We start from the raw sequence: 13,315 nt of genomic DNA, 5'->3' as shown, positions 1-13,315 counted from the left end.
ACAGCGCGTGTCAGTATATGAGCACAGCGCGTGTCAGTATATGAGCACAGTGCGTGTCAGTATATGAGTACAGCCAGTGGCAGTTATGAGCACAGCGCGTCTTGATCAAGGTCACCCCTGTCATCCTTCGCCCCATCTCTCCAGATCTCACCCATCCCCTCTTTTCTCCTAGTTCGATTTTCACACAAATATGTTGAATATTATGCCTGCATTTGCCCCTTCTTTCTCTCTCCATTCATCTGCCCCCCCCAACCCATCCCACCAGCTGGCAATTCATGTTTCAACTTTCCTAAGTATATACTATACCTCAGTCAGTTTGTGTATATCTACATATGATTCTGTGTGTGTTCCCAGATATAGTTATAATTTAGATTATAATCATGTGAGAGAAAACATGCACCATTTGTCTCTCACTTAACATATTTTTTGTTGTTGTCAGTCCTAGGGCTTGAACTCAGCCCTGGGCGCTGTCCCTGAGCTGCTTTTGCTCAAGGCGAGCACTCTACCACTTGAGCCATGTCTGGCTGTTTCTGCTTATGTGGTGCTGAGGAATCGAACCCAGGGCCTCATACATGCGAGGCAAGCACTCTACCACTGAGCCAGCTTCCCAGCCCTTTAACATAATTTTTTTCATATCCATCCTGCAAGTGACACTTTATTATTTCTGATGCATGAATAAAATAACATTGTGCCTGTGTGTATAACTGATATGTAATATGTCATAAACACACAGTGTACACACACGCACACACATATATCTCACATTCTCTTGGTCCACTCATTCACTGAAGGATGTTTAATCAGGGCTGTTTCCGTAACACATCTTGCCATCCTCCTCTGAGTGGCTGTAACCAAGACTCTAGGACCACCCAGAACACACCTCCTACCTGAGCTTGGAGGATGCTGTTACCTGCATATATGAACCAACGTGGCCATCCCTTTCCTCCACCATTAGTCTGTTCTTTCTACCTCTGGTTTCATGCTTTGCTCTCCAGCTTGAGAATGACATTTAAAGTCTCTGTATGATGGAGCTTCCCCTCCCCTTCCTTCCCCCTCACAATGATTTCCGTGAGAGAATCCCTTTAGCTTCCCTCTTCCCTTCAATTCAGTCAAGCCATCTTTTTCTGACCAGTTAGCTAATGGTTAGTGGTCCTTGATTCAGAGTTTCACTCCAGTCTAGTCAGCTTCTCCAATGGTCGGGAAAGGTTGGGATTCTAAAGAAAGACAGCGTAATTCACAATGGCTTAATTGTTGCGTGCCAATTGCTTTTCCTAAGGGAGACAGAAAGCACAAGGTGAAGACCACTTGCTTCTAGAGGTGTGGTGTCTCCACACATGGCTGGCTTCACATATGGCTGGTCTGCTGGAAACTTGGCTGGCTTTAGATCATGGTATAAATTCCTTCCATGCAGGTAGATGACCCTGGGGAAAGTTAACTCCCTGGATTTTGATTCATAATGAATAACAGAAAAACCAGATATTCTCTTTGAAATTATTGATCATCACATAGGGGGTGGGGATGGGGCTCTAGTAAGAATTCAACCCAATAGATAACTATAATATAATAAGAATAAGAAAAAAGCTGGATTCCAAGTTCCAAAGTACAGCCTGTGGACATGTCAGTACCCCAAAACCCTCCACATGGAAAAAGCAAAGAACGCAATCTTAACTGAATCTCTTACCCCATGAGGAAATTCTGTCTGTATTAGGGACCCAACAGAGAAGGAGACAAAATCAAATGGAATGTACGCATTTTCCATAGAAACCCTTGGTTAGCCAAACTCCAAAGAACTCAAGTAACAATTGGAAAGGGTTTAAAAGAATTGTTATTGGATATGGTGCTGCTAGTTGATAATGTATTCTATACATTCTAAGAGAATCAATTTTAAGAGTGTGCCACACACACAAAAATATAAGTATGTATAGTGGTTCCTACGTTAAGGCCATTCCTTGACATATACATGTTTAATATTATTATTATGGGTGGTGGTGGTGGTGGTTGTCATGGGACATAAACTCAGAACCTGGGCACTGCCCCTGAGTTCTTTTGATCAAGGCTAGCTCTCTACCACTTGGAGCCACCGCGCCACTTCTGGTTTTCTGGTGGTTCATTGGAGATAAGAGTCTCACAGACTTTCCTTTCCCAGGCTGGCTTTGAACCACGATCTTCATATCTCAGCCTTTTGAATAGCTAGGATGACAAGGTGTGAGCCACCAGCACCTGGCATATACATGCTTTAAAAGACTTATTGTACACGATAGACATACAAAAAAGTCAATTAAAATATTTAAATGAAATGAAAGTGTCATGGTGTTTCATTTTATGGATAAAGCTGGGTCTTTAGTAGTGTATTGGAAGAGCAAATTTCTCTTTCAAGGACATTCGTGCATGCTGTAAGAGAAGATTAGTATTCAGGCATGCTGTGGGGAAGAGGAACCCACACAGCTGTTTCGTCATTGACATCCCTTGGGCTCTATGTGTTTCAGAATCACCACGACAGCAGCGTGTATGATGGACCTCCGGAGGTACCCACTGGACGAGCAGAACTGCACCCTGGAGATTGAAAGCTGTGTGTATCTGTGTCTGGGTTTCTTTCTCTTCCCCTCTGTGCTTTAAGGTCTTTTGGTCATGAGTTCGCTTTGGTTTTTCGCAAGGCATTCAGGTTCTTGACGTACATTTCAATTCTCTTAAAAGAAAAATGAGGCTAGGACCTCGGGAGAAAAGGTTGTGGGACCTCCCTCTCCATCCATAGCCTTGCTCTGTGGTGTGTATTTGTAATTCCAGCAACCATGAGAGGCCTAAAGTAGGCACACCACAGTGCAGGTGCACTCCCCAGTGGAAAATTAAGACTCTGTCTCATAAAAATAACTGGCAGAGGGTTGGGAAGGTGGCTCAGTGGTAGAGTGCTTGCCTTGCATGCATGAGGCCTTGGGTTCGATTCCTCAGCACCACATAAGCAGAAAAAGCTGGAAGCAGCTCAAGAACACTAGTCTTGAGCTGAAGAGCTGAGGGACAGCACCCAGGCCCAGAGTTCAGGCCCCACGACCGTGGGAAAAAAATAAGTGGCAGAAAACCAGGCGTGGAGGCATGGCTTGAGTGGTAGAGCCACTGTCTAGTGATTTCAAGGTCCTGAGTTTCAACCTCAGCACTGTTCTCCCAAAAGAAATTTAACTTGATAATAGATGAATCTGTTTGTTTGCAGTTTTAAACTATGAAGTAATCAGCTGAACACTGGGCTCATATGAAATAAAGATTCCCATAGAACAAACATAATTTTCTTGCTCAGCATTCATTTGTTGTTGTTGTTGTTATACTTTTGCTGGTTCTGGGGCTTGAACTCAGGACCTGGGCACTGTCCCTGAGCCTCTTTGTGCTCAAGGCTAGTGCTCTACCACTTGAGCCACAGCACCACTTCCTGCTTTTCCTGAATAGTTTTTATTGGAGATAAAAACTATTGGAGTCTCACTGACTTTGTTGCCACTTGGGCTGGCTTCGAACCACAATCCTTAGATCTCAGCTTCCTGAGCTAGGATTACAGGAGTGAACTTCCAGTGCCTGACTTGCTTAGAATTTAGAAGAAAATAAAAATGTTGTCTTAAAAGAATAACCCCTGTTTTCATTGTATTTGATGTTGGTATAATTTGGGGAGGGAAAGGGAAAAAACAAATTGCTTAAATAGGGATACAGGTGGACCCATTGCAACAATGAAATGTACAAGACGCTGTTGAAAAACAAACTTTAAACTTTGGCAGGGGGTGGGGAAGATGGGAGGGCAGGGATGGTAGGGGAAACAAAGGAGGAGGCAACAATGCTTGATAAGAAATGTACTGATTACCTTGCTCATGTAATTGTAACCCCTCTGTATGGTATTTTCACAATAAAAAAACTTATTAATAATTAAAAAAACAATTAGACTGGGGTTGTAGGTCAGTGGTAGAGTACTTGCCTAGCATGCATAAAACCCTGTGTTTGATTTCCCAGTAGGTTTAACTAAACTCTAGGAGTTAGCTTGTCAACAGAGGGAGGAAGATAGAGATAGAAACATACACATATGTACAAGAGATGCGCGCGTGTGTGTGCGCACATACACACACACACAGAGATGGGGAGATACAGAGAAATAGAGAGATAATGACAGACAGACTCTACAAAAGACTCCTTTATTCTAATCTGATTATGGGCGTCTGTTTGCTGTGCTAAAATATAAGAAAACAAATGCTCCCTGTCTCAGTCCATTCAGCGAGACAAGAGCAAACACTGTGATGCAATTTTCTTACAATATGCTTCATCACGCATGAGTGGCTGAACCGCTGAGACCTCTAGCAGTCCAAGCAGAACTCATTTCCCTTCAGGATCTCCAACTTATAAGGGAGCCGTTTCTGCATCTCGGCAATTTGCTTCCATTTATGAGGTGGTTCAGATGCAGGATTGGTTTTGGGGTTGTTTTTTTTAACTTTTTTTTTTCATGTGTGCCAGCGTTACAGCTTTAAACTCAAGGTTTTGAACACTGTCTCTTCACTTTTACTTGAGCCACAGCTCCACTTCCAGGTTTGGGGTGGTTAAGTTAGAGAGAAGAGTCTCACTGACTTATCTTCCCCAGGCTGGCTTTGAAATGCAATCTTCAGGTTTCAGCCTCCTGATTTGCTCGGAATACAGGCATGAGCCACCAATAGCAGCTCAGCTGCTTTATTGGTAATTTAGTGCCGAGCTGAATCTGTAGTGTCTAACAAACAGGCATCCTTCCTGTCCCCCCTGACCTGTTATAGCGTGATTCACTATGGATCTCTTAGAGGAAAAGTTGTAAATGATCCCACTGAACCTTGGGGTGGTTCAATGACTGTAACATGGCAGTGTTGCTGGAAATAGTTGAGGCGAAGAGGGAAGGTGTATGTGAAAGTATGGAGAGATGGCCCCTTGGGAAGCTGGTCTCCAGGTCGTGAATGCGCTCAGCCACTGCCTACCTGCCATGCTTTCTGAGAGTCTTGCTCTCGAGAGAATGAGGAATTGAAATCATGTCGAGTGATGCATAATTGAATCATCTGGGGACATTTACCAAAGAGAACAGCAGACTCAGGGGAGAGATGATGGCTCCCAGCAGTTGAAGAACTATCTTGGGAAGTTAAATAGATTCTGCGTGGCCAGAAGGCATGAGTCCAATGAGACGATGAAGCTATGGGAAAGGCAAACACAGGGTCTAAGTAAGGAAGCAGCTCCTCTTGGGACTGCCTGGACAGATAGTGATGTCTGACCATACAGCATCCTTTGCTATGATGCAGAGTACGACATGCAGAAAGATCTACCAGAGCAGAGACCGCTTCCCCTCAATGTGCAATGCCCCAACCCCGAAGGTGGTTCAGTGGTAGAGCGCTTGCCTTGCATGCATGAGGCCCTGGGTTCGATTCCTCAGCATCACATAAGCTGAAAAAGCTGGAAGTGGTGCTGTAGCTCAAGTGGTAAAGCGCTAGCCTTGAGCTGAAGAGCTGAGGGACAGCACCCAGGCCTGAGCTCAGGCCCCACAGCTGACAAAAAAAAAAAAAGCATTTGAGATGAAAGTCCAATTTTTGGGTGGCCTGGCTATTACTCATATCTCCATTGGGAATGGAGAAACAAAGTATGTAGCTTTTTTGTCCTTCTTTCCAGGACAAATTCATTGATCCATGGATTTATCCAACAAATATGTAGAGAATCTTGAGCTCCTTGCAAGCACTGGGTCTTTTGTTGTTGTTGTTGTTGTTGTTTTGTTCTGTTTTTCAGTTGTGTTTTCATTCATTTTTAGTGCCTGGGCCCAGAGATTTGCACATGCAACAAGATCTCTGCTATTGGGCTCTACCCACAGCTCCTAGGCAGACACTGTGCTAGCAGAATTATATATAAAGGAGACATAGTCTTTCTAAAGAATTGTACTATTTGTGCTCTCCATAGATTCTCTTATACTACAATTAATTCATTTGTAATTGCTTGGGTGCCACCCAGTGTGCTGACTTCTAGATTCATCTAAGTCAAAGCCCAACATAATGAGCACTGAGAAATGAGTATTTGCGAGGGGTGAGGGGTGGGTCAAGAGGAGAACCATAGAAGAAGGAATGGGAGAAATGAGTGGGATGCAGGCAAGCATGTGTTGTCTATGCTACAGAACTGAGAAAAATAAGGTAAGGGGTAGATGGAAAGGGGGTGAAGATGTGGAAGGGAAGCACAGACCAAGGTGCATTTTATACATAAATTGCTTTGTGAAATGCCAAAAATTTCAATACATAACCTGAAAATTAAGAGAAGTGAGGGAAGGGGTAGGATGGGAGGGGCAGGTAAGAGGGTTGAAAGGGGTGACATTGATCAAGAGGTACTGTATCCATAAACTGCTCTGTTAAATGGCAACTCCTCTGTACAATGACTTAAAGAAAATAATTGAATACATATGTATATATATTTATATATAATGCTTACATTCACAGAGCTTCTTTTCTAGAAAAGGCAGGAAACGAATAGAAGTTTTGAAAGAACTACAGTTTGCTACAAGGGCTGGGGGTGATTATACGTTTTACCAGAAAGATTGAAGTGCACTAGTGTACATACAAACCCCAAGAAGGAAGAGCCACACACAGTAGATGTTCAGAGGACATAGAGGCCTAGCCAGAACTGAAGGAGACCGGTGGGGCAGGGCTGGTAAGTGAGAGGTGAGAAGAGGTACCCAGGACCCAGGACCCTAGGTCCATAAGCTCCTCATGAGGAGTTCAGATTTGGGTTGTTATTTTTTTGTTAATCAGCTGTACTGGGAAGCAGTTGAGAACTCAAAGCATAGAGCAGTAGCACGGCCAGGTGTTTGTTTTATTAAAGATGGTTGTAACAAAGCATTGGTGCCTCATAGTTGTAATCTTAGTTATCCAGGAAGCTGAAATCTGAGGATTGCAAGCTTGAATTATAATAGATAGTTCATGATGACGTGTATCTCCAATGAAGCAGGAAAAAAAAAATTCCTGGAAGCAGACCTGTAGCTCTTATAGTACAGTGCTAGCCTTTCAGTGGAAAACCCAAGCAAGAACAGGCCTTGAGTTCAAGCCCTAGTACTGGCACACACACACACACACACACACACACACACACACACACACACACACACACACTTGCACAAAGATGACAGCAGACTTCCACAAAGAGCTAGCCTTCATTGTGGAGACAGATACAGATGTCCCCTACACCTCTGGTTCATTTGTCTACCTTTCAATTGGATACATTCATATCCCAAAATCTATTCGATTGTATGGTATTTTTTCCTCACATGCATTTTGATGTTTTAATTGAGCTTGCTGTAAAAAGCTAATCTCACCCCTTTGGGAGACTCCTGGGTGTAAAAAATAAAGTTGAGCCGGGTGCTGGTGGCTCACACCTGTAATCCTAGCTACTCAGGTGGCTGAGATCTGGTTCGAAGCCAGCCCTGGTAGGAAAGTCTATCTGCAATGAACCACCAGAAAAATCAGAAGTGGAGCTGTGGCTCGAAGTGGTAGAGCACTAGCCTCAAGCAAAAGAGCTCAGAGACAGTGCCCAGACTCTGAGTTCAAGCCTTACGACACACACACACACATACACACACACACACACACACACACACACGCACACACACACAATGGCACGTCTCTGGTGAGCAGACCTCACGGCCAGAGAGAGTAGATGAAGCACCCCCCACACACAAAGGAGAGCGCTGGTTTTGCTTGGAGAGTTTATGTCATCAATCACTGGCTAGGTAACTCAGCTCCCAGCTCCTGTTGAGCCCCTACCGTTTCTTATCCTTTCTACTTGAGTTCTCATCTTTTCTTGCCATTGTCTTATTCATTCCCGTCAAGATATCTCCTTTATATAATGTCTGGGCCAGCCCTACGGCTGTTCTCTACAGATGCAAGTCTAGCCAGACCCCCTCCGTCCCATCTTACCTTGGTGGCTGTCCCTTTCAAGACCAAACTGGTACCAACCAAACCACACAGTGAACACAAAAGATGACACTTGAAAATTCATTCTTGGGTGGCGCTTGTTACAGACAAGCCCACTAAACCAATCTTCAAATATGACTGAGCTGCTGCTTCCATTCCATGAGTTTCTTCTTCTGTGAATGTGGTACTGAGGAATCGAACCTAGGGCTTCCTACGTGCTAGGCAAGCACTCTAACCACTGAGCCACATCCCCAGCCCTTGATGAGTTTCTTTGGCTTTGTGATTTTCTATGAAATGATGACCGTCTCACGTCTGCCATGTTCCTTCCTTTTCTCTCCTGGTAGATGGCTACACCACGGATGACATTGAATTTTACTGGCGTGGCGGGGACAAGGCTGTCACGGGTGTGGAAAGGATCGAGCTCCCCCAGTTCTCCATCGTGGAGCACCGCCTGGTCTCGAGGAATGTTGTCTTCGCCACTGGTGAGTTTCGGGTCCACTTGAGGTCCCTTCAGGACCATGGTCACATTGGAATGACGCATTCTGAATGAAAGACATGGCCACTGTCTTATGGGAGCACCGCCATCTTCCATTCACCTCTGCACCAAACCCTTGTGTCCATCTCTAAAAAGGATCAATACCTCTTGATGGAGAAGTCAGCCTAAGAAGGAGATGCTCTCTGGGGCTTGTTATGGAAAGGGTCAAAGAACAGAGGTCAATGTAGCCAGACCGTATTTGATTCTCCCCTGCTCCTCCCTCCCCTCTCCCCGCATCTAGACAAGAGGCTGACAATGACCATAGACACAAGGAGGAAGGGAAAGGGGAGGCCAGGAGTGGTGGGTCTTGGTCCAAGAAGTCAACATCTTCTAACAACCCTGGGCATGATCACAGGCAGCCTTAGTAGCCAGGATAGTAGCTTCTCATAGTCTTGCTTCTAGACATTTTTCTCCTGATAGAGTCTCCACTTAAGGCTGTCCTAGCTTGGTCTTCATTGTGTATTTTTTTGTTTGTTTCACCTACCCAAAGATGGGAGCAATACCTTCTGTCTGTACTTCCTGAGGTGTTAATTGAATTACTACTGCATAAAAATGTATGACTCATGATGCTTTTTCCGTGGCTCTGCCTTCTTACTGAAGGCTGAGCGTGGCAGTGTGTGGGGGAGGGGGTACAATGGAGATGATCAAGGAAAGTGCTTGGTAGGGCTGAGTTCACAAACTCAGGGTTGACATGGTACATGAAGGCCAGAGCTGGCCCTATGCTCAGATAACAACCAGAAGGTAGAGATCAGCATGAAGTTAGTATGTCCTCACAAAAGCTGTGGATTGAATCCTTCCAACCTACAGCCACCAGCTGCTGCTTTGCCTGGCACCTGCTCTGGTTCATTTCACCCCAGTGCCTTTTATTCTAGTGAAGGTGTTTTTGTTCATAGCAACTTACCGTACCTGGGATTTCAATAATACCCGTCCCTTTGGAGGGCCCTGCTCTGCTCACTCCTTACCACTCTCTGCCCCACCTTGCTTTATGCTGGAGATTGCTCTACTGATTGATCTCCCTTCCCACTCCTCCCCCTCTGACAATAGTCAACTTCAGGATCCTCAGATCTCAGCCTCCTGGGTAGCTAGGATTCCCGGCGTGAGCTACTGACACCCACCTGGTCCTAGCTATCGTCTGTCGGTGGGTCTCTTTGAGTCGCATTTGGTGTCAGCTCAACTGTCATGTATTCTGACTCTGATTTACATATATCAGCTATTCAAGAGATGTGTTGGGGGTGTCAATGTATTTGTACTTGGGATTCTCACAAATACCAAAACCTCAAATATAGGTTCTGTTGGGATGGTAACTGAGAAGGAAGAGAATAGAGTGTTTGTATAAGGTCTGTCCTCTAAATCTGCTGGATCTTTTGGGGGTATCTGGAACGAATATCAACATTACTACTTGATCCAGAGTTGTATATTATTTCTGTGTGTGTCAGTACTGGGGCTTGAACTCATGGTCGGGGGGCTGCCCCTCACTCAAGGCTAGTGCTCTATAACTTGAGCCACAGCTCCATTTTCAGTTTGGGGGTTGGTTAATTGGCAATAAGATGTCTCACAGACTTCCCTACCTGGGCTGGCTTTGAGCCATGATCCTCACCTCTCAGCCTCTTGAGGAACTAGGATATAGATGTGAGCTACCAGTGCCCAGCCAGAGCTGTACTTTTAATGAAAGTGTCTATAAAGTAAATTCTCAGAGTATTCATTGGGAACTACAGCTAGAGGGTTAGTACAGACCTGGAAACATGCATGGATAGACTTTCTAAGAATGAACAGGGAGAAGAAATTGAAAAACAAAGGATAAAAGGAAACAGAGAAAGAATAAATTCCCTTAATCCTACACCTTGCCAGCCCTCAGATCTGAGACTCCATGCTGTGTGCTCACTGTCATCTACATCTAAAATAGGCTAGATATTTGAAATTCTTTGCATCACAATTTGAAAAGTATTAACCTGGAGAATACTGGGGGAATTTGGTTTACTGAACTGCACTTTTGAGCACGGCGAGTTAAACATCCAGCGCTCAGTTGGTTTTCTCTCAGAAAAATAAATAAGGCAACTATCACAGCATAATTTTCTGAGGAGTGAAATTAAAAGTAATGATTCAAACAGGAATGAAAGCATAGGATTTTTTTTTACGTATCTGATTTCTAATGAAACAAATTAATCTACATGTTAATTGGGATGTGTCAAAAAAAACAACACAACCATTCGTTTAAATGTCCTGAAAGCAAACTGATTGCAATTCATCAAGAATATGTGACAATTTTAAGTAAATTGTCAAATCTCAGTTGGTAGACTGTCTAATAGGCTCTAATTAGTTAAGCAACGCACTTAATTCTAGGAATAATCGGAATTGTTCTACCACTGGGGAAGTGCTGTACCACTTGAACCATGCCCTAACTGTTATTTGGTGTAGTTTATTTTTCAGATAGGGCTTTACCTTGATTATCTTCCCTTTACCTCTTCTTGCTAAGAGATGTGGGCCACCACACCAGCTTGGGTTTTGTGTGTGTGCATTTGTGTGAGGGCTGGGTAGATGTGTATATCAGTCCTGGTACTTGAACTCAGGGCCTGAACGCTATCCCTGAGCTTTTCTGCTTAATGCAAGCAGTCTACTGCTTGAGCCACATTTCACTGTTGACTTTTTTAGTGCTTAATTAGAGATGAGTCTCTTGGACTTTCCTGCCTGGGCTAGCTATGAACCTTGATCCTCAGATCTCAGCCTCCTGAGTAGCTAGGCGTGAGCCACAGACATCTGGCTCCATACAAAAGTTGTTATAACTTTAATAACAATCTGTATAGCTTTTATTTATGTTCACATACAGGAAAATGTTAGAAATATAAATGTACAACTAAGTAATCAGTAAGCAAACAATTGTCTAATCACCCCCAAACAGCTTCTAATCTCTATCTTATCACTTCTTAGCTAATGATGTTGCCTAGTTTTTAACCTTTTCCATAGGATGAGAGTTTGGCATTGTTTGGTGATTCTTTACCTCAGTCTTATACTGTGTCTCTATGGTTCGCCTATTTTCCTTACTGTAATATGTAAATAAACCCACAATGCTTTTCCCACTCTGTTCATTTGCACAAGTATCAGCAATATTGCTATGAACATTCTTGTACGACTTTCTGTGAATACATGCATACACACGTGTTATTGCTCTGCCTAGAAGTGCAATGATGATAGTTGAAACTTAACTGGATGTGTCAGACCGATTTCTAGAAGGATCATTCTCAGTTACATGGACTCAGTTAATGGTTGAGTGTTCTGTCTGCCTCACATCCCAGCCAATGCTGGAGGGAAGTGTTCTGCTGGGTGCTGGTTGTGAGGTGCCTCTTACAGTTAGTTTTCATTTCCATTTCTCTGGTTCCAAGTCAGGTTAAGACCTTACCTGATGGTCTATTTGGTGATCCTCTTTGGCGATCTGTTGATATAAATCACGATGTATTTTCTGTTATTCTTATCTATTGATACTTTATTATAGACACAAGATTGTTGTTTGTTTTGGGTGTTTATTTTTAGGCTTTTGTTTTGTTTTTGGTGCAGGTCCCTGGGCTTGAACTCTGGTCCTAGGTACTGTCCCTGAGCTTTCTTTGCTCAAGGCTAGCACTCTACTATTTGAGTTGCAGCTCCATTTCCAAGGCTTTTGTGGTACTTTAGCAGAGATAAGAGTCTCACAGAGTAGGGTGCCGGTGGCTCATGCCTATAATCTTAGCTACTCAGGAGGCTGAGATATGAGGATTGCAGTTCAAAGCCAACCCAGGCAGGAAAGTCTGTGAGGCTTTTATCTCCAATAAACCACTAGAAAACCGAAAGTTCAAGCCTCACGACTAACCAAAAAAAAAAAAAAAAAAGAGGGGGGGGTCTCACAGACTTTCCTACCAGGTCTGGCTTTGAATTGCAGTGATCAGATCTCAACCTCCTGAGTAACTAGGATTACAGGTGTGAGCCATCAGTGGCCAACCCAGATGCAAGTTGTGTATGTGTTACAAAAGTATGCCTTTTTCATATTTATAGATCGGGATCAATAGTCCCCCTCATTTTTATTTAATTTTTGTGAATGGAGTATGCTATGAGCCAGTGGTCATTTTCCTTCTCTTATTACCCTACAGGAACACATTTGTTATAAGTTGTGGATGTATCCAATGGCTCTGAATTTGAATTTGATATTCTGCTCCATTGTTTTATTTATTCATTGTGGTAAATCACAGTACTCACTGCTGCATAATCTCCTTTAAGTAGAACAGATCCTTCGTGCTCTCTACTTTTTATTCTATGTATTCCTGGCCCTTTTCTTTATTTCCTTATAAATTTTATAATCGGATCATTAATTTTCATCGGCTTTGTATTTATGACTGCATTAATTAATTCAGTGGAAAGTGACATCATGATTCTGCCAATTTCTGTGTCTCTTATCTCTCCATTGGCTTAAGTCTTTAATTCACTTCAGTGCCTTATCTAGGTACCTCTGGCACATCTTTGTAAGATTTTTTTCCCCCAGATGTTTGATATTTTAAACATCATTTCCCATTTGCTGGGTACTGATATGAAAATAGTGATTATTTTTACATTGAAGAGCCTTGATAAAATTGAGATGGGACTCTCACTTTTGATCATTCTGACTTATTTTCTATCGCCACTATGCATATGATTTATGTATACTTTAGATCCCACACAATACTATTGTTACTAAAGGAAGTTAAATGTATATAGAATTATATGGTTCTTCATTCTTTTCTCTACCTCCAAGCCTTTCTTGAGGCAGATACCAGTGGTCCGTGTCTGTGATTCTAGATACTTATCAGTCTGAGATCTGGAGGATCAAATTTTGAGACTTGTCCAGGCAGAAAAGTCCATA

At 43.2% G+C, this 13,315-nt stretch overlaps 1 protein-coding gene across 1 annotated transcript in view; it reads left to right on the top strand.

The window, feature by feature from the left end:
- Gabrb3 (gamma-aminobutyric acid (GABA) A receptor, beta 3) overlaps positions 1 to 13,315 on the top strand; it is a 200,538-nt gene that overhangs the window by 161,128 nt on the left and 26,095 nt on the right. Inside the window, exons 5-6 of the mRNA XM_013012018.1 lie at positions 2,487 to 2,569; positions 8,264 to 8,401. Of these exons, the coding sequence (XP_012867472.1) occupies positions 2,487 to 2,569; positions 8,264 to 8,401 (221 nt within the window). The remainder of the gene's footprint in view (positions 1 to 2,486; positions 2,570 to 8,263; positions 8,402 to 13,315) is intronic.

Source organism: Dipodomys ordii, unplaced genomic scaffold (genome assembly GCF_000151885.1).
Source record: "Dipodomys ordii isolate 6190 unplaced genomic scaffold, Dord_2.0 Scaffold15, whole genome shotgun sequence".
NCBI lineage: Eukaryota > Metazoa > Chordata > Mammalia > Rodentia > Heteromyidae > Dipodomys > Dipodomys ordii.
Note: the sequence above shows the minus strand (reverse complement) of the source record. Positions and strands in the feature narration are given on the sequence as shown.